Source organism: Haplochromis burtoni, unplaced genomic scaffold (genome assembly GCF_018398535.1).
Source record: "Haplochromis burtoni strain Fernald_Lab_line unplaced genomic scaffold, NCSU_Asbu1 Contig_48, whole genome shotgun sequence".
Taxonomy (NCBI): Eukaryota; Metazoa; Chordata; class Actinopteri; order Cichliformes; family Cichlidae; genus Haplochromis; species Haplochromis burtoni.
Genome location: NW_024582409.1, coordinates 674531 through 696222, shown reverse-complemented (window position 1 = coordinate 696222; position 21692 = coordinate 674531). Strand labels below are relative to the sequence as shown.

The window sequence follows — 21692 nt, the reverse complement described above, 5'->3', positions numbered from 1 at the left end:
TTTTTTCTTCTTCTCCCCAGCTCCCCCACCACCACCACCACCACCATTAAAGATTGGCCTGTTCGGTTAGAAATGTGTTACTTGGATTTGGAATGCAAATGCTTTGTTCACGAGGAGGAGGGATCAGCGAGGAGTCTGAAAGCGACGAGTTTTTGATTAATGAGCTTTGAAATGGCTCTCCAGGAGCAATAAAGGATGAACTGCTCTCTCTCTTTCTCCCTCTCTCTCTTAGTCACACACCCCTCTGCATCTTGTCCTGTGTCAAGGAATCGCCGTGTATTTTTCTGTTTTGTCACCAGTCTGCTTTGTCTTACACCGACCATGAAAACAAATGGCCATATATATATATATATATATATATATATATTAAGCGAGACTATATATGCTCAGTCTCGCTGAGCACCAATCAATTAGACAGTAGTCAGTGATTAGGCTTTGGTCTTTGCTGGAAAATTGAGCTTATTTTCTTGTCTCAGCAAGCAGGAGGCTAATCATGTGGCCGTCTCTAAAAAAAAAAAAAAGAAGAAGATAAGTGACATGTGGAAGATGCAATAAGCCCGTAGACTCACTTCCCTCATACCAATAAAACATCAATAACCTCCAGAGCCTTTTATTCCGCTGAAATGCACTTTGCATTGGAAGCATAGAGCCGTCTGATGAGTTTTAGATATCCTGGTGTCTAATTATTGATTGTCTCTCCCCGTTTAGGCTGTACAGTAAAGCTGTGGGTCAATACGCCTCCTCGGCACAGTTACCTGACAGATTCACTGGCAGCAACAGCAGCAGCTGAATGAGAAATTAAAAATAATGAGAAGCTGCAGGGTAACCAGAGTTCCTGCTGCAGGGTTTGTTGAAAAAGAAAGAAGGGGGAAAAGAAAAGGAAATCAACAAAATGCAATAAAAAACGAAGTTTAAGCACTTTATTTACAAAATGTTGAACACAATAAAATATAACATTTCAATATCATTAGGGTTTCATAAATTTATGGATATCCAACTGAATGGAATAACAATGGAAGACAAATAAAAAATAGCAATGGACTACACAAAATGACATGCTGGTGTGTATAATATTTGATACTTCGATAGTCTACGTTTTGCTTAAGATTTGACACAAGAATAACCATGGACATATAGTGATGTTTATACACTATAAAATGTCCCATTTGTCCCAGATTTACAATTAGAAATGCTCTTTTTTATATACCAACAACACATTGCGAGTCATAGCATTTTCCAAACCCTGTTTTGCCCACACTTCCAAGTGCACTGATCTGTCCAATCTTACAACAAACTCCACACGTATAAATACTCGCATATAAACGATAAATAATGTGCAATACAAAAGTAATTAAATAATAAATAGGCTATATGCTAGTACAAAAGATTATGCAAATCAAAAGAAAAATACAAAACAATAAATAAATTGGGGTGTGCGCGGGGGGAAATGAGAGCCTAACAAACAGACAAAAAACTTCCCTAAAAATCCTTCTCGCTAAGGATGCGCTTCTATTTTTGTGATCTACAAGACTTACCTTCAAGTAATGGCATGAAATACTCAGTCAAAAAGAAAAAAAAAACAATTGCGCATTGCACTTGAGAAAAAACAAGAACAAAAAAAGAACTACTGACAACCGGGCTATCTGCTTCTCCGCATCCCCAAATATTCAAGAGAAATGGACAAAGCTGTATTATTTAGAAAATAATTACACAATAGCATTAATAGTAATATCAATAATACTGTAATAATACACACGACTCGCTTGGAGTGTAGTTATTAGACTAGTGAGGTAATAAAAAAAGAGCGCAACATAATCTTGGCACACACACACGCAAACATACACGCGCACGCACACGCACACACGCGAAACCACATATTACAAATGCGTCAGTTTAGGCGCTTCCTGAATCCTTCCCTGAGACGCTTGGTGAGAGGTGAGGTCTGTGTATGTGGGATGGGGATCACAGGGTCCATGGTGGTGGTTTCCTGGGATCTGTGCGGCACAGCTGTAGTCCACACTGGTGGATGAGGGGTGGGGAAGATGGCCGAGGTTGAACATGGGGCCCGAGGCTGGCATGGAATCAACAAAATTCCCACCCACGTAAACGGGGCTGCTTTGCAAATTGGCGTTGGCAAAGCTGCCGTTGCTCTGCATGCCGTGGTGTTCGTACTCGGAGCCCGGGTATCTCTTCTGTTGTGGGATGCAGCCACCCAAGGGTGCCGTGTACGCGGCCAAGCCGTACATATTTTGCTGGGGTTTGGCAAAGGACGGGGGTGAGGGTGCGTCATAGCTGAGGCTGTTCACATTTTGGAGCTGGCCAGAGTATCCAATGTGATTTGGGCCACTCAGCGGCGGGCTTCTATCCGGGGAATGTCCCAGGGGGGAGTGCGCCAGCCCTTTAGACTTCTGGTCCTTTTTGTATTTCATCCTCCTGTTTTGAAACCAGATCTTTATTTGGCGCTCGGTGAGATTCAACAGATTTGCCATTTCCACCCTCCGAGGACGACAAAGATAGCGGTTAAAGTGAAACTCCTTCTCCAGCTCCACAAGTTGCGCGCTGGTGTAAGCAGTTCTGACCCGTTTGGACGCTGGTCCCGGTGGGCTTTTTTCATCACTCACTTCACCACCTGTGAAGGAATCACAGAATCATCTTAGGGTCTTTTGAACAATGTGAGGAATAATTTATAAATTCCATGCCCACCCTGATCCCTCCCTACCCAAGCACACCTCTACACGCTCACACAACATACACAGACACTACACATACACGTCACCATCATGATCACTACCTGCGGTGGCACAGTTGTTTGAGTTCTTCTGCTTTGAGTTCTGTCGGGTCTCCTTCATCCAGGGGAATATCTGCTTGGTGAGGGCTGGTGTGGCACTGCTGGAAGCACTGCTGGATGGGGATTTCTTCTTCTGAGATGCAGAGCTGTTGGAGCTAGGGGAAGATGCAGACAGTGGAGGAGCCTGCTGCTCTGAAATACTAGTCGCTTGGTTGTTGTTGTTATTTTGACTGCTGCTTTGTCGCATGCAGTCTCCGTTCAGGTCACTGTCTTTTAGGGCTGGTGGCCGGACTGCAGCTGTCTGAATGGGACAAACTGAGCCCTGGTAGTCGCTGTCTATGTTTGAAGTAGGATAGGACTGGTGTGCGGGCCCATAGTTGTAAGAGTCTGGTTTGGGGTAGGTGTAGCCTCCAAAAAGTCCAGAGTTGTCGTAGTATGTTGCTTTCTGCATTTTGTGGATTCAAAGCCAGTAAGCCAGTGAAGCTTTATCCAGTTGCATGAGTGTTGTTTATTTACGTGATTGGTGTTTCCCACCGCTGCTCCACTCTGTGACCTATAAAAAGAAACATCTCTCACTGTAACGCCACAGAATGTGTGAGATGCAGCGTTTGAAATCCACATTAAACCAAAAGGCACAGCTTGCTTGGCCCAGACTGAAGCTACTGTATAGAGCATTTGGTGCTTTCTAATTAAACAACTAGAGCAATTAAATTAGAAAAGCACCAAATGTCTTCAAACTGTCTATGACAATGCTTCATCTCCAGCTCGTTCGACTCGTTTCTTGGCACAAAACAGTTAAAGTTTAACTTGGACTAAAAGGACCCTCTGGGAGGCTCTGGGAGTCCCTTGCAAATAAGCTGAATCAGCATTTGACACACACGTACACACAATACCCTTTTCAGTAATCACAAGGCCTGACAAAGCCCCTAATGCATTCATTGTTCACGCGCGCACAGGCATTAGGATCGCATGTTGAAGAGCGCAAGAAGCACAACACTGAACTCCCGCACTGTTCATATAAAAATGTAGCCGTGTGAGAGGGTTAGAAAGAGAGAGCGAGAGCGAGAGAGAGCGAGACAGAGAGAGAGGGAGAGAGAGAAAGGGAGGGATAGCGTGGTAGTGAGAGAGAGAGAAAGATGGGTTGGGTTGGGCTGGGTTAAATATGACATTTCACCAGCCTTTACGCACATCTCAAACATTATAATTTGGCTGCTTGGTCGGTTTTCTTCTTAAAGATTTATGTGTAATTATCTTGAATTATCTTTTTTAAACTTTTGGAGGATATTTTTGAAAACCAAAAAATTATTATTAATATTCTCATTATTTTACCAATATGATAAAAAGCATGACAACATTTAAAGTAAGCCGAAACAAAAATACCAAAGGGACCCTCCTGTACTGTATGTTGGTGGCTTTACGAGGTGCAGCCTGCGCCGTGCATAACAATTGCACCTGTCAGTTTGGACCGCGGCAAAATTTATGACCGCAAATGTTATGGTTGTAAACGGCCTGAGAGAGGGGAATGAAAAGCAAAACACTCCTCAAGACTCACAGCCCCTCAGAAGTGTAAAACTAAGCGTAGGAGGAAGGCAAGGGAAAGAATTTCATAGTCGGCGACTTCTCCCATGAAGAGGCTCGGTTTATAAATGATGCCTCCATTCTGGCTTAGTGCGAGTCTCCAGCTAAACACAGAGGTGGAAAGCACGGAGCTGTTTTGCTGCTTTGAATAAGGCACGGGGATACTGGCGAGGTCTTGAAAAACTCTACTTTTTTTTTTCTTTTTAATTTTCTTATTGTGTGTGCTCTCACTGTTTAATTCCGGCAACGCTGCTAAAAAAGGAAATGGGACTTACTGAAATTGGACTCTGGCCTGCGTAAATAATTACACGTACAGGTTAAGACCATCCTTCATGTCTGTTTTCTTGATTTAAGCCTCCTGTGAAACACTGTGAGCGTAAATATGTAGCCTAATAACAAATCACCCTTTCACCTTGTTAGCAGTTGGCTGTGTTGTCCTCTCCCTTCATTAAAAAAACGTTACTCACCGAAATCTGCGCAGATCTGTTTTATACCCCTCAAGCATTCACCACTGCTTCCATCTCGACCTAAAAGACAAAAATAATAACACAAATAAATGTATTGTTATTAGTCTGAGCCCTGCGTTATTTTCGATGCATGTTGTGTTACAAATGAGTGATACATTTTTAGTTGTAGTATTTTTTTAAATTTAGATTTATGTGTAAACTCAAGCTAAACTAAACAGTTCTAGATAATTAATTGAAAAATATAGTAGCTTAATAGAACTGAGGCGTTAGTTCCATATTTTCCAGCGTTTTTATTGTATGTCTATTTTTATTTCACTTTTTTTTTTTTTTTACTTTTTTCTTCTTCTTTTGCTTTCATTTTCTTGAGACTGAAAAGTCTGACTATGTTGCAACTTTTGTACAAAAGAGTTCAGGCCAAATATCTAGCACTCATAAGCGTTTTAGGTGACCTTAGGGTCATTCAGCAGTAAGTCATAGTTTAATGAACAACGAAACAGTTTGCCTTAAAGAAGAGCCAAGTATCGACTAAATTCACAGCAGCTTTTCAGCGCTAAGAGAAACAGGACAAGATGCTCGACCGACGGCAAGGAAACCAGAACTTCAAACCCAGAAATCTTCCAGATAATTATATTTGCAGTGAGTGTAAAAAAAGAAACAAACAGCTCCTGTTTCATTGCATCTATCCGAGGAATTTAGCTTCATAGTATCACGATTCAACTGTAGGATTTTTTCATGAGGATTTTCTAAAAAGCCGGTCGATAGTCTGCACCTCGAGTGTTTTTGAGCACACTGAGCTACTAGTAGCAGACATGGTTCCCTTTTCACGCGGCTGTGTTTTTCGCCTACGCGTTGTTACGGTAAGTTTGATCCACACAATGGGTCGGACTCAATCTGGAGTGTTATTATCTCACTTAGTCGTTTCTTCAGCTTAACCTTTGAAAATCTATTAATAAGAGGGAAGTTTGTATAACTGGAAATATATATATATTATTTTTAAGCTAAGTTTATAATTTTACACAATGTATTCGCTGCTGTTTTGAAACAACGAAAACGAAAACAAAACACAAATTGCGTTTTGTTTGTTTTTTTGCAGAAAATTGTATAGTGCTTACAAATTCCCATACTTGAGTGAATTGGTCAAATCTGTATTTCAGCTTTTACTAGAGTATTTTTAAACTTTTTTTTTTTTTTTTATTTTTTTTTTTTTTAAGAGGACAAGAGTGGTAATTATGAGCAGCTCAGGCCTATAATACAAAAGCTGCAGTGCACAAACATTAAATCTTTATCCAAAGTAAAACAGTAAACTGAACGAAAATGGGTGGAAATTATCTCAAATTTGAGTTTATTGCCATGTGTTCTTAGACCTGCTGCTCATCAGTCCAAAGAGAGAGAAAATATATTTGCATGGAACAAATTAGCCATTAAGGTATCCAAACATTAAAAAAAATAAACGCATTTGCATTGTCCTTGTTCACTATTCAGGACCTCCTATCCCTTAAAGCATCCACTATAAATTCACCTATAATATAACGTTGCAGGTTAACAAAGCCATACTATTGAACCCACATAAATCAACGGCAAACGCCAGCGAGTGAGGATAAGACAACAAATTAATGTGATTTACGATCCAAGAGTCAAAAAGAAAAGTTCCTCTCCCACTTTTTCCTCCGAGCAGGTTTTCATAAACGTGAAATCAGCTGAAAAGCGCAGGGTAGCTTAGGCTCGATCTGTCGATAATATTTGAACGCAATTTCTCGAGGAAAAAAAAACTATAATAATGGTAATAATATGAATCTGCTTTTGAAGAGATAGCTTTGGGCTCCATACCCGCGCGTTTGCCGGTGAGAGCGACGTTAACGAGCATCGCCTCCATGAATGGAATGAATCATATATATTTCCTTGGATTATATTAACCCGTGGTTAAAGGTTGCTTTCTGCCATGCAATTTCTTACCTGTGAATCAATTCATCATAAAGCAGTTCCCTCTCAGTCTCAGTTCCTTTCCACGTTGTCTCAAGAATAAATCCTTCACCCTTTGTCTGTAGACAATGCTGTCCTAAACCTGATCTTGCTGTTTTTCAGACATTTCCATATACCAGTGGAGACAGTATTCCCGAAAGAATGGAAGGACTCGCATTCAACTACCAATAAAAAGCGAACAAGGTATCCTTATTCCTGAAAAAAATCACTGGCAATCAATCACCCAGTGAAATATACAGGAATTCAAAAACGGAGAGGCCTGTAAAGATTTGCAGCTAACATTGGGATTTTGGGGTGTTTCGGAAGCTTTATGATGACAAATAAAGGCGCTGCCTTAAGGTACAAGCATATTTGTTCACGTGATTGTTCCCTTCTTCAAGTAAGCCTTACCTCACCAATCCATTTTGATAAAGGGTGGCGTTTATTTCCTCATCTGAACTGTGTGAATGTGAAAATGTTCCTCTGCCTATTTCTTTTTATCTCCCCATGAGCTGCGAGCTTTGCAGCTCGCCTGCACTTCAGCGTTTAAACCCAAGCAGATATGCTTTTGTTTGGGTGCTCAACGTGCAAATCTAGACATCTTTAACCTCCCCCCCACAGAGGCACTGAAGTGCAATGCATGTGCGCAAAAAATGATCTGTGCATTTTATGTCACAGAAGATTTGAAATTTCCAACATTTATGAAGATTTCTTTTTCTTTGCCTCACTCCCCCTAAAGATAGAAACTAGCGGGGATTTCGCAATAAAACGAATAAAGAGGGCCTCACTCACCACATTTTGCATAATATTGAAACGTTTTAAAACGCGGTTCTGTGTAATTTACAAACAACTGCGCAATGATGTGGGAGTGCATTTTAAAAAATGATTTATGAAATAAATGACGTGTGTGTTTTTTCTTGCAACTGGGAACGGATTGTATTCAAATAAACCACATTATCATCTCGTGTTTGTTGTGTCTGTCTTCCCACACAGCTGAAGCACAAAGAGGCACGGAGCCAGTGTCTTCTTGCATTGTTTTCGGTACTAACCCCACACTATGCCAAATAATGGCACGCTTTAATACCAGAGAAAATATACCGAAAGGCCAGACTCTAAGATTTCGAACCACAGAGACGGTTCTCGGACCTGGTTGGTTCAGCGGTGGGCAATCTTTGCTAGAGAAGAAGAAGAAGAAGAAGGGATGCCGGACTGGTAGCGTCTCAGCATATGTTCAGAGGGTAATAAAAGTGAAAGATTTACAGTTTTCGCCCGGCCCCCAACAGCCTCGCACCCTTTCAGGGATAACTGAGAATGATTTACAAGGAGGCAGAACTGTCAGCCTGGCCGAACTTCTAGGACTTCTAAGAAATCAAAATTAGATCATCCCCCCACTAACAATAAAAACAATAGAAAATGATTGTGCTCTAAAGCGAAAGGGAGAGATAAATAACTAGGAATTTGTCTTATGGTTAAAAATACAACACCAAAAATCGCGATTTCTGCTTCGCAAACAAGACAAGTTAATTTTAATGCTTTCTTTAAACATATTCAATTTACTTCAGATTAAAAGAAACAAAAACAACTTCACATTAAATTAGCAAAAATCCAAATTAGACTCTGAATAAGGAGTCTATGGGCCCAAAAGAGGGAGCAGACTAAGCTGCATGTGTCCGAAAGAGCAGTTATTCAAAGCGAGCATCCATAAATCCTACTTGTCACTGCCATTTACTTTTTTCACATTAGTCCCATCAGTCCATTTCAAGACATTTGCAAACCGCAAAACTGAAAAATTATGCTACTGCTAATATATTTAATTTATTTATTTATTTTTAAAAAAGAAGAAGGCATGCGTACAGCGACTAGCCACAGCCTATACAATTGCGCTCAGAGCGCACACATCAAAGGGAGCAATTTATCAAATATCACGACATTTGATATCGTCATTTACCAGCTGGGGCAACATGAAAAATGTTGAAATATTTACCTACCCAAGCATCCATCGGTTCAGATGTGTTGCTAAAGTGCGGGACTACAGTTGCGCCGGGAATCGGATATTATTTTCTTGGGGGATCTCTTCAGTTTTCAAGTCTGATAGAGTCCTTGCGATTAATGACGACGCCGTGTTTCTAGGGGGACGTGCTGCATTAATTATTTAGACAATCACGTGGTCGAGAATAGAGAGCGGAGTGGTATAGTCTCTGGATTATATCTCTGAATGCAGACAGCGCACTTTAATATATCTTAGGGGGGTTGTCTGGCTCGGAGAGGCTTCTTGCGAAAACAGCTGGAAATCAAATATGGCCGGATGGAGAGCAACGACGTTGTATTCCTGCACTGGGTGCAGTGTCATTGAAAATGGCACTGCCTTTGGCTCCCATTTATTGCTGTTCAGACATGTAGGTCAGTGTGGCTACACACTGCACGTTGTAGTAGGCTGCTCTGACCTGATAACTGCCAAGGAAACTATGATATTGGCATTAGTTCAATTCATGCATTATATATCAGACGCTCAAAACACCCAGGTTTTATATTAAGTAGCTAAAAATAATAATAATAAAAAAGCAACCTTTGGTTAAGTTAGAGCTTGTAATGTATTTTAGGTAGGTTCTCCCCCATCACCCCCTTCTAGTCGCTTCTCCCCAGTCCCCCCCACCCACCCAGCCCCCCCCTCTCTCTCGCTCTCTCTCCCTCTCTCTCTCTCATCTTCTCCTCAGCATCTATATGGAGATCATTTTTGGCAGGATGGTGGATTGGTAGCATCACTTTGTCTCTGCTTCTCTCCACATCCGTGTGACAAACTTACATTTTATGTATACACAAACGTTTATGCGCGGTGCACGCACGTGCTCAGTGGGCATCAGCCCGTGGTCACTGGGGATGAAAAGTGTTTGGATGCAGGTTGTCTTTACAAATGCATACATATGGTCACATTGTTTGTATCCGAGCTGATCCTGTAACGTGAAGGGGTCGAAGGTCGGTATTGCTGCGTCTCATCCTCAATAAAGCCTCAGCTTGTGGATCATGGGGGGTTGGGGGTTAATATTAACCATAAGCAGAATATAGGTATGCTTTAATAGCCTAAAGTTCTATACTGTGCTATTGGGTGTTTGTTCCTTCGTTCTAATACAGCTCTAACAAATGTGGCGTGAATTAGTCTTGGAGAAGGACCAACTCCTCTTAACAAGTTTTCCCTGTCAATTTGAGTCTTATGAGGCCACTAGAGATAATTTGTGCTTCCACTGCACCGTAAAGAACCGTCTAAATAACTTTTACGCATTGAATGTGGTTTTTATGGCACAAAAATAATAATAAATAAATTAAATAATCCCCACTAAGAGTTTTTTTTTTCCTAAGGGGAGGTTTTTGCGCAGTGCTTGCTCTCGCTTTGTTACGAACTCATGAGTAAAATGAAACGGCAAAGTAAAAAAAAAAAAACCTCTTCTATTTTATTTTATTTTCTAAATAATAAAAATACACTTGTGTGCTTAAATTTAGGACCTGCCAAGACAACAGGCTGCATTTGTGTATCCACTGGCCATTTGGTCCATTTGTAGATGTTTTGTAAAAGCGGCCTTTAGTTCCATATGGTTCCACACGCTTGTAACTCTTAGGTGAAAAAACACTTGGAGCAAAGCTGTCCTTTGCGTCTAGCGTAAACCAAATGGCACCAAATAACGCAAACAAAGAAAAGTTACTCTAAAATTTCAAGCTATCGGGGAAATAATAAATAACCCCGGGGTCGAAAAAATATATGTATTTCTTCTAAATCAAAATCTATCTTGAGTGCAGGAAATAAACATCCCAGAACACACACAGTCTCCCAAATACTTAAATGCATAATCAGTAGAAATCTTTATTTTTTTTTTATTCAATATACTTCTCACATCTCAATGCACCGTACAAGGTAAAAAGCATGTACAAAAATAAAAACGAAAAGATTGCATATAGACACGAGGAGACAAACGCACAAATCAGAACCTTTTCGGGGGCTTCGCCTGGTATAAATACTGTTTAAACACGTGTAAAACGAGGAATTCAGCGGCTCTTACTTTGAATCAGCTTTAGCCTTTTTTCTTTTTCTTTTTTTTTTTTTGAGGGTGGAACAGTCCTCCAAAGCAAAGCGAACAGCGCCTGGGAGAGAAATGCTGCCTGTCCGGCGGGTCAGGGGTGCTGGGGTCAGTCCTTGCGGCTGAAATGTGTCCCCTGGATGAACCTGCCACTGCTGCTTTGTCGACCTTCGGTTGAAATACCTTTTCAACTCTCTCGTCAAGAAGACTTCAGAAAGGAGACCTCCACATACTGGGAGAGCTTCTTGGCTTTTTGTCCGAGGACAAAGACGGTATAAAACGAGAAATATCTGTCTTGAAACATGACCTGAAAGAGCCCCATGGATAGCTTGGTTGTGAATGAAAAAAAAAAAAATAGAAGATTCCCATGTTAACTAAGACTAAAACTTTGCATAAGGCCATGCTAATAACGCACAAGAGTTCAAACATATTTCGGAATAATAAAGGTTTAACGAATACTTTTAATTTAATTGTGTGCTATACGAAAAAATGTACACGTTTTTAAACAAATAAATAATGACGCAGAAATCGTCTGAAAAATAAAAAATAAAATACTGCTAAATCTCCAGGATTTGATTATTTCCGATTGGAAACATCTAGTATCAATTTGATGCCATGCAAGAACAAATGATCTTTCATAGGAGAGTTTTAAATGGCACAAGAGAGCCTCTGAAAATGTACACTGTTTACAAAGATGTCAGGAAAGATTTATAAGGGCACTCTGAATAGTATGCACACAGGAATGTCTTGTGTTTGGGAAATAACAATTTTAAAATTTCAAAGCTTTTTTTTTGTACAAAATAAGTTAAAACATACAAGTCACAAAAGATTCAGCGGGGATTTCTGAAAAAGGTTGAGGAGTGTTTGGCGTGCTCTATATGCAAATAATATTTCCTTCAAGTATACATTTATATATATATATATATATATATTGTGCGTTTAATGTGAATTTTTCAGTTGGCTAAAATAATTTCTGTGCTGAAAGCTGTAATAACTTTTGTGTATGTGCGTGTAATTTGAAATGATCTCACTGTTTTGTTTTTAAGCAAAGATATTTCATTGTTTAAATCAGCTGAATCCACGTGAGAAGAGCAGAGACACTTTGTTTAAATCCACTGAATCGGCCGAGGCTGCTTGATAAATGTCTCCTCAGAGGGGGCAACGTCGGAAAAAGAGGGAAGGAAAAGTTTATTTCGACGTTTTTTCTGTCTCTTTGAGGAAATTTGAACACAGAAGAGGCTCAGCTTGCAAACCTCTCGGTTTTAAAGACCGATTGATTTTCTCACTCAGACTCGAGGCAACAATGCTGGAGGGTCATGTTTGTTAAATTAAAAACAAAATGGCTAGAAACGACATCAGTCCATGCAAAAGTCAGATGTAACTTTTGTCTTTTTTATATACAGTTAATCTCTAAGGACAGGACCACTTTCCTTTCTTATAATGCTGTGATATCAGTCAGGTTATCCTTCTGAATGCTCTGCAGATGGTTGGAGACTGGTGCAGATCTCCCCTTGGTGTTGGGTAGTTTGTGATCTTTCTTCCATTTCATCCGTCTGTTTTGAAACCAGATTTTAATCTGCCTTTCGGAGAGACAAAGAGTGTGGGCAATCTCAATCCGCCGCCGCCTGGTCAGATACCTGTTAAAATGAAACTCCTTTTCTAGCTCCAGAACCTGCTGCCGGGTGTAAGCTGTTCTGGACCGCTTGGGTTCAGATCCCGTGTAATCCGGGTTCACTGGGAGAAAGAACACAAAAGAAAAACAAAACGAAACAAACAAAAGTCACTAAATGTGGTCGATGCAGCATGCAGGTAGAACATGTGCAGGACAAGAAAATTAGTTTCTCTGTCAAAGTTCATACTTTAAGGAAATTTAAACGGAACTGTCATCAGGAAACAGTGGATTATTTTAGCTAAATTAAACCAGATTTGCTCTAGATTTCATCCCAATTTCCACCGGCTAGTCTGCGTGTTTGAGGAGCTTTTAGGCGCTCACCTAGCGGCCTATTTCCTGAGCTATAAAAATTTATGACTTGTGTAATTGGCGAGGCCTTTCAAAGACTCCTATAAATAGTATACTGACTGATTTCTGGATTATAGCCCTCAGTAGAGGAAGAAGAGGAAGAAGAAGAGGAAATCTTACCAGTAGTTACGTGAACTTTCTTCATCCAGGGGTAAACTACTGCTGGCTGCTTGGCTTGTATCCCATTTTGGCTCTTTGTGTTTTGCTGCTGTCCACAAGTCCGGGGTCCGGCCACTTGGACCGGAGTCCCCTGCTCAGTCTGTGCGCTAAAATGGCTCGGGTGGCTGGCTCTCTCGTGCCCATGACCCCGTGGTTGCACTGTGGAGTCCTGCACAGTGTTGCAGCTGAAGGGTTGCTCCGTGTAGTTTGACCGTGGGTAGATCCCTGGATGCTGAAAGTCTGTGTCCTGCGATGGACTGTAGTAGTCGGAGCCCTGCTCAGGTATATAGTTATTCTGTGAATATTCCTCGCAGGGAGGAAATTTGGGATCCACATACTTAGAGTTCACCATATACGAACTCATGGCCATTAATTTCTGAAGGTAGAAAATACTAATTTTTCTCGAGTTGTCTTTTTTCCTCCCTCCATAAAGCCCTCCTACTTGGTGTCAACTGAATAAAGTTAGCGAACCATGTGACCAGATCGGCCAATAGAGGTGATGCGGGTCCAAACACTGGTAAACATACAACTAAATGCATTTTTATCTGAGTTAAGATACACAGAAATTAGAACCTGATGGAAAAAACGCAAATATTATCTTGAAACATCTGCATACGTGTTTGGAAGACAGAAAATGAGGATTTCAAAATAAATAAATAGAAAAATTGGGGGAAAATATGCACAATATTGAACTTACGAAACGTATTAAAAAGAAAACAGAATATTAAAAATGGGGATTGTCTTCTGTGCATGGTGATGTTTCATCAAAGCTGATTTCTGGTTTCTAAAGTCTAACTTAAAAGCATGGTGTTCAACAGAGAAACCAACAAAAGATACAAAAAGCCCCTTGGCATAAAGACAGCGAATAATGAGTGAGGACAATTGATGGACACTGTCTTTGTCAAGAAGGGGTCATCCAAAAGTTACACGAATCTCATCACTTCATCTGCTCCCATCCCTTTGAAAAAAAAAATCTGTCTCAGGAGCCTATTGGACAGCAGCAGCAGTCTCTGGGAATCAATAATGTAGAGACAGAAACTGCCCACAAGAGAGAAAAAAGAGCTACAGCTGGAGTGTCTGTGGCTTGGTTTCATTTAGTAAATTCATTTGGTATTTCATGCAAAGCACAGCGAGCCAAACAGGAATAGAGACACCTTCCAATGTTTATTTCCACGTGCAACATTTCATATTAGATTTCCTTTAAGCCTACAGAGTTACAGCACGACCTCTTATGAGGAATGTGGTGTTGTCAGATTTACTCTCACTCATAAACCAACACTGTTAATGTAACAACTGGAAGCACATTAGGCTTCAAATGCCTGATAACGATGGCAGTAAAGTCAATAAATCGAAGTTTTTTCATCGACCATATACTCCCCTAGAATCGAATCTGTGAATCTGGTTTCATCACACAAATTCGGTTCTACAGGGTATATATAGACGACGCGAAGCGATGCTGCCTAATTTTACCCCCTAAACCACATCACGTTTTCTTTGTGCAGCACTCTAGACTAATAAAATTAACAGAGTGGCTCACAATCAGAATAAACCAAAACCATCAAAGAAGCTGAGGTTACATAAGAAAATAAGAGGCAAGAATTAAAAACCCAGGGATAAACACATACTTTTATAAGCTATAATCACTCCGGAGTGCCCTATTTTCTTTGTTTTAGCCACGGCATTTCCTTTTTAATTTATTCCCCTTTTCTACAGTATAAAGTATGCTTTTTTCGTGGTCTTTTTTGTTGCTTATTTGAAGGAAATCTCGTCAATAGGACACACGAAACCCTCGAAGCCTTGTAAGTTGCTGGTTGACAAGGCTTCCAAAAAAGCAGAAGAAGAAAGACATAAAGAAAAGGAAAAGCAAAAATATTAGGCTACAGGCTACCTCTGCCCTGGGTGCTCCTGTCAATCGTAAGAAAATGACAAGCGTAAAGTAAATGAAAAAAAACAGCTACCAACTGAGGTCAGCCCAGCTTTCAACGCAGAAGATCTTCTTCTCTTCATCAGGCTACAGCCCAAGTTCACAGCAAGACAATACACTTCTTCAAACACCATAAATCCATAAATGACCTTAAACTTTTTAAAACTGTCAGCTCAGATTTAAAGTTAAGCCTCCGTCAAGCAATCGAGCAACGGTATAAACCCCTGAGCACTTGCCAGGTTATACAGGGGTTTCCTACCTCCGCTGTCCAAAAGATGCTACGGGCTGGAGGCCATCGAGGTCAACTCAAATCATTTACAAACTTATCAAAAAGTTCAATTATTTTTACTGCTGCTGACAGCTCAAAGGGTGCAAAAGTTTACCAAGTCGTCAGACCTTAACTAACTGCCATGGAGACCACCTCAAGCCCTACACCGAGCTTCCTCTACAAATTAAATTAGTTAAAGCTGGGCGTGATCAAGACAGATTGGCCAAAACTGAGAGAAACTGAGAGGGTCTAGCAAAAATAATACACTTTTTTTTTTCAAGGACGCTAAATCACCATGCGAGTGAGCTAATTTTATATCAGTGCGTCTATATGGAGAAAAATAACGCTGATGGCGAGAAAATATCGCAAACTCTAAAAATTTTGAGTCAGTATTTAAGCAACGAGACAGTAATTTGAATTTATGACATGTTTCCTTCTTGTCCAAAATGTGACACAATAATTGCATCTCAGCTCTGAAAGGGCTTAAAAAGCAACTGTGCCTCACACACAGACCACGTTTTCGTCTTTAATAAGAAAAATTAAACGGATAAAGAAACAAATTCGTGGCTAATTATTTGACAGGTGATGTAAACGGTTTAGTGTAATATAATAGGGAATATTATTGGCTTGCACCAACCTTGTAAAAGAGGCCTTTAATAAATAAGAATCAAACATAAAACAGTAAAATGTAAAATCAGTGTGACGCTTTGTGCTGGAGCTTCTTTAACGAATATGTAGGCCTGCGTGTAGTATGCATGTGTACATATATATGCTGTGATCTGAGCTGGAAAACTTCCGCTAAAATACGAACAAAAACTCAAAATATTCGTTACGGCCTCAATTAAATGATGAGTGCATTATTTATTTATTTACTCATTTGTTATAAATCGTCCTTGCACTTCACGTTTCAGTATTTATTAGACAGCCTGACCTGCCTTTCACCTGACCCTGCCGGTCCTTGTGACGGGTCAAAGCCGAGTTCCCCAACAAAAGAATGATAAAGTCAGCGTTTCCTGGCAGCTCGTGTTAAACCAATGGCCAACTAGTCTCCAGCTCGACTAGTTGGCCATTCACAGATATTTGTTTTCGATTTTGTAAACCATCAGCTGTGGATTTGAAAGCTGCAGAAAACAACAGGCCTGCTTATTTTTCACAAAACGTAATAAAGGGATTTTTTTTTGTCTGACAGTAATACAAAATAAAGGCTAAATACCATTTGAAGCTTGGATCAAACATGCAACCATTGCAAGACTAGATTTCTAGCAAAGGGTGACAAAATTAATAATTTAAAGGCCTGCAGTTAGAAACGCGCCAGGCCTGGGGTGAATTAAGAAAAAAGAAAATCCACATCATGTAAAGACTTAAAACTGATTTTCTTGCGAAATCAGTGCTGTTTAAAAAAAAAATATTTCTGTGTGATTGAAACCCAAAGAGAAGATGACGTTATCTAGCAAACGAATTGTGGGTGAAGAAATGTGCAGCTTAACAGTTGGACACAGCAGGAAATTAATGCAATTTAAAATAAAATTCCTTTGATTAAAATCTCAAGTTAACTGCACAAGATCACCAAACAGCTTTAAAACGACCAAACAAAGAAGCAGAACCAAAAGAGGAAGAAGAAGAATATGGTGTGGAGCAAATCAGACCAATAACACTTTTAAAAAAAAGAGTGAAGGTTAGATCCATAAAAGCTTTTCAAAACAAATCAAACAAGTACTAAACTTGAACACAACTTCATCAGAAGAGCACACTGTCTAAAAGTTACCGAGCATGCACTGCAGCTTTACAGGCAGGAAACAGTTTAGCCTGAGCATTACGCATGTGACATCACACGCCCATACCACGAGCACAATGATAAAACGCAGCTTACCGCGGAAACCGCAACAGATGACACGCAGTCCAACAAACGCATCCATGCTGAAGGGGAAAAGTCAGTCCGGTAGAGTTCCATGTCAATTGAGGCTCTATTCCATCTGGACTGTCTTACTAATACACAATGAGAATTATATTTTGGCTTGTCAAGTCCCAGGCCATAAAACAAAGTTTAATGGCATCACGTGTTTCCTCACAGCCATTCACAACAGGGCGCAGGCCCATAAATAACCCTGAAAGTTGCACTTACTCAATAATAGCGATTGCACTGATGTGCACTGAGGAAAAGTCGTGGAAATGAGGAAGCAGGGAAGCGGAAGGGATTTTGTAACAGTCACAACAGAAAGTGGTACAATTGCAAGCCGTGACAGAATAGCATGTTTTATTCCTACCGTGAAAACTGGGGAGAAAAATATGTGCGAGCTTTAAACTTCCATGAACAAACACCAAAGTATCCTGGTCATCTTAAATATTCATTTTAATCATTTTAATATTGAGGTGTGATGGAATCAAAACTACTGAAATCGAGAATTTCAATATTTAAATCTCCTGAAATCTGACGCCTTTTGACCTCTAAAGTGTTAACAAATGAACCACTACGCGTCACTGATTGGTGCCCGAATACATTTTTTTTTCTGTCCAGTGAACCTGTCACAATAGGACTGATGTCATTCATTCTTCCGGGCCAATCCCAGAGTGCAATGCTTTTTGCTCCTCCTCCTCCCCCTGCTCTGACCTAACCGGAGAGAGCAGACCATGTTGAGGTTTGAGTGGCTGCCACAGTGCGGCAGGTATAATAAATGTGAGGGCAGCAGATCAGAGGATTTGAATTTTCTTACATGTATGTCTTCATAAAAGCTTTTCCTTCCTTGCAGATTCAAATTCTGCCTACACATAACCCCTGCTTCTAGTTTTCATGTTTCCTCGAACTGTTTTGAACTTGTAAATAAAGTCGTTTTAATTGAATCATCCTGTTTATCACGAGGACACAGTTTACGATTATTGAATGACTGTTTGCTGGGGAAAGATGACAGACATGAATATTTGGAGGATTTCCAAACCAGCACAAAATGCACCATTGTATAATCTTAATGGCTGATCTCATTTGATAGCAGCCTTTAACGTATCTAGTGCCCATGCGCGCCACATGGGTGACTTTTCTGGCACCAAAACAACTTTTAGAAAGAAAACGAACTGGATCACGTGATTCCCGCCTCATCTACTTACAGCACCAAAGAGCATGCTAGTAAAAGGATTGCTAAATGGGACCAGAGAATCTGACTGTTGGGCAACAGCGCCTTCTGCTGGCATGATAAAGGCCTCTCCACAGTTCCACTGTAATAAATACAATAAATAAATAAATAAATATATAAAACATACACAAACCAGTTATTTCACCCAATCCTGTGTTTCATCAAACTGTTGATGAAGTTTTGAATGAGGGGAGAGGAGATTTACTGTTGGTATGCAGACCACTGATTTCAAAATTTGCTCAATTACTCCTCTAAATGATTCCCTCCAAAGCAAGTAGCCTAATGCAAGCTAATTCAAAACTAGGTTTAGTCAAGCTCTTTAAACACATTATATGAATTCAGAATAATTACCATAGCATATTTATATCTAAATATTTTCCTCTATTTGTAGAGTGAACATTTAAAAAAGACTATAATGGGAATATCTGTAGTAATAAACTGCAAAGTAGATGTTGAAATTGAAAATGCTGATGTTGTGGTGATGATTCATACTTAACATTGTTAATGAAAGCATCATTTATCTAAGTGGAAACAAAAAAACAATTAAAACTATTAAATAGAAGGCAAATGACAGCACATTTAGGTTCACATGGCTTGGCTTGAGCAAAAAAAATTAAAAAAAAGAAATCTCACAAAATATATTTTATGATTATATAAGTCTGTTGCTAAAGGGTCTAGACAGTCTGGATGTCTGAGAGGAGCTGAGTAGGAGTGAAGGGAGGAAATCCATTTATGGAAACTAATAAAAATATTAGTGGAGGGCCTGCGGTCACACATATACTAAATAATTGCGTGCATTACAAAAAACGCTTAAAACGTGTGATCTTTTTTTTTTTGCACTGTCAAAATGTAAAAGATCATGACTGAGTCCTATGTAATTCTCTCAGGCTTCTGCTTGTGCCTGTCTTTCAGGGTCCATTTTGCCGCATTGCAGTAAGGCTGTAAATACTTTCGCAGCTGCCTGTCAGGCAACAGTGAAATACTGTCTTTGTTCAGTTGGCCTCATCTCCAGGCAGCTGAAAACAAGTAGGAAAACTGAACTTTTGCTGCCAGGCTTTGTATACGTTCCATAAAGCAAATTAACTGAACTTTGTCTCGAGTATAATCCCTCATTTATTAGCATATAAAGCGAAACAGTGTGATGGAATATGGTGGCCTGAATACGCCAATACAGATTTTCTAGCAGGTTGAGAGATGAGGGATAATATAGCTACAATTATTCGTAGAGGCTGATGGAATTGGGATCTGTCTACAACCAATAACTTAACGCTGAAAGCAAAATAAGGAATGACCGGTTAAAGACAAAGCTCTCTTGCAGTGCACAGTGGAAAAAAAACTTCTCTGCATCAAAAACACAGCTCACACATCACCATCTGTGACCTCAGAAACAACTTCTATTTGTGCATCTAAGGCTTTAAAAAGGCATCAATAAACATGATGAAACGACTTGAAATCCATATGATATCTTCTTAAATATTTCTCTGTGGTTGTTGCATTATAAAAGGCAACTTGCCGGCTAAACGGACGTTTTTTTAATCATTATAATATAATGGCCAGACTTCTGTTACTGAACATGTCTAAAAACAAAAACAATTAATCCCAACACACCCAGCAACATGTGACTTCACCAAATTACCTGAGTGCCATTACCTTGCAGCTCATTTACATGACCAATGAAACAGGAAGCTGTCAAACTTTACATGCTCTCACACATGCCCAACTAATAAACGCCATTATCGCACAAGAAATCTTACCTATGGCGGTGAGGTACTCCATGCTTGCTCTTTGAAGTTTGCTCAGGCAGTGCATTTTGCCTGAAAGAGCCAGCACAGCTCTGTGAATGAAGAAGGTGGGATGTGGATAAAGTTGAAACGCTTCTCTTGTCATCCAGTAAAAGAAAAAACAATTAATTAAACAAACGACGCAGCGCCGGGAAAATATGCGCTGATCAGACAATTATGAAACGAATGGCAGGCGATTTTTAAGAGAGCAGACCGTAGTGTATCGGTTTAACACCATAGACAACGTGATACAGAATGCAGTGGGGGGAAATCGCCAGGGAAATCAGGAAAAGGGCCATGAAGACGTTTGCCTCTCGCACATGACCAGTGGCATCCAATGACAGGCGATGGAGGCACATAAAAAGGTCTATTACCAAGTTGTAAATTGTCCCCTCACAAAAAGGAATTTGGACTGCAGCAATTCTCTCCATCTTGGCGCATAATAGCAGAAGCCCCACCAGGTCCCCCAAGCAAGAGCTTTTCCCCCTGTTGTTGTTTTTTCTGTCGTCGTTTGCATCACTCAAAAATCTAAAACTTCATGCAAAGTGTACAGAACAACTAAGAAACGAGTCTGATTAAGTATATGGCATTAATCTTTTTTATTATTATTAAATATTTGGCAAAATCAAACTGATCCGAGGTTTGGATATCACAGTGTTAAAATGCATAATCTGCCATAGATCACGTTGATGTTTAACGTTTTGCAGAAATTTTACGAAACAAAATCTTTTGAGAAACCAAATATTTCTTGTATAAAATACAGAACAACTTTGTGCCTTTATTTTATTTCTCATCTGTGAGTTCACGGCCTGTGCAGCAGATGCTAGGAAAACGCCACACAATAAAACCAGCAAGTATAATTTACACCTTTTTTCCCTCATTAAAAGTCTAATGCTTTGTCGCCGGCCTTTTCCCGTGGATGTTCAGTCATTGTCCTGGAGGACAGATTTTCAACGGATGCGGGACTTTTGTGTTTCCAAATGATATTGCATATCAACGGCTTTTTTCCACCCTCTTACAGGCCAGCTGTTGTTTATTATTAGAGACAGAGACACACTATGGTGTGAAAGTTTTTTCGTGTAATTGAAACTCGACACTTAAAGACCTAAATACTGCAACTGCATGCAGTCTCTGCACATGTGTCTACGACTGCACCAAAGAGGAATTTCATGTATTTCACTCTCGTTCATCTGGTGGCACGCCAGAGAAAGCATCGTGCGATTTATAGTTAGGCTAGCCCGAGCAATGGCTCTGGTTTCCTGTCTTATAGCTCCCTTTCCTTTCTCTTTCCCCGCGTGTGTCCCTGTGAAAGAGGGAGAAAGATGCAAGACCTCAGGATTTGTTAAATCACATTGCATTGCGACTATGACGTTACTGTAATGTAGACTATACTTGAAGGCCTTTCTTTTGGAAGGAAATAGACTGATGCATTTTTACTGTACTTTTAACCTATCTATCTATCTATCTATCTATCTATCTATCTATCTATCTATCTATCTATCTATCTATCTATCTATCTATCTATCTATCTATCTATCTATCTATCTATCTATCTA

At 40.0% G+C, this 21692-nt stretch overlaps 2 protein-coding genes across 6 annotated transcripts; both read right to left on the bottom strand.

The window, feature by feature from the left end:
* Positions 1–415: 415 nt before the first annotated feature.
* Positions 416–20543, bottom strand: hoxd3a (homeobox D3a). Of its 5 annotated transcripts, none has more exons than XM_005921464.2 (4): positions 17101–20543; positions 4834–4893; positions 2792–3341; positions 416–2629 (listed from the first exon to the last, which is right to left on the bottom strand). In XM_005921464.2, exons 3-4 carry the CDS (start codon positions 3237–3239, stop codon positions 1878–1880), a joined length of 1200 nt encoding a protein of 399 aa, XP_005921526.1. In that variant the 5' UTR covers positions 3240–3341; positions 4834–4893; positions 17101–20543; the 3' UTR covers positions 416–1877. The 5 variants fall into 5 exon arrangements, with proteins under 5 accessions (XP_005921526.1, XP_005921525.1, XP_042076335.1 ...); XM_005921463.2 differs by having other exon boundaries at positions 20110–20543; XM_042220401.1 differs by lacking the exon at positions 17101–20543 and adding an exon at positions 7204–9403.
* hoxd4a (homeobox D4a) lies at positions 10660–17104 on the bottom strand. Its single transcript, XM_005921461.3, has 2 exons — positions 13000–17104; positions 10660–12593 (listed from the first exon to the last, which is right to left on the bottom strand). Exons 1-2 carry the CDS (start codon positions 13406–13408, stop codon positions 12295–12297), a joined length of 708 nt encoding a protein of 235 aa, XP_005921523.1. The 5' UTR covers positions 13409–17104; the 3' UTR covers positions 10660–12294.
* Positions 20544–21692: the final 1149 nt, after the last annotated feature.

Bases quoted from the DNA above. Each gene is read 5' to 3' on its own strand.
- hoxd4a (XM_005921461.3), bottom strand. From the start codon at position 13,408: ATGGCCATGAGTTCGTATATGGTGAACTCTAAGTATGTGGATCCCAAA. The intron at 12,594-12,999 runs GTAAGATTTCCT...TCTTTCTCCCAG, and splicing joins GAAAGTTCACGTAACTACTG to TGAACCCGGATTACACGGGA.
- hoxd3a (XM_005921464.2), bottom strand. From the start codon at position 3,239: ATGCAGAAAGCAACATACTACGACAACTCTGGACTTTTTGGAGGCTAC. The intron at 2,630-2,791 runs GTAGTGATCATG...ATTCCTTCACAG, and splicing joins AAACAACTGTGCCACCGCAG to GTGGTGAAGTGAGTGATGAA.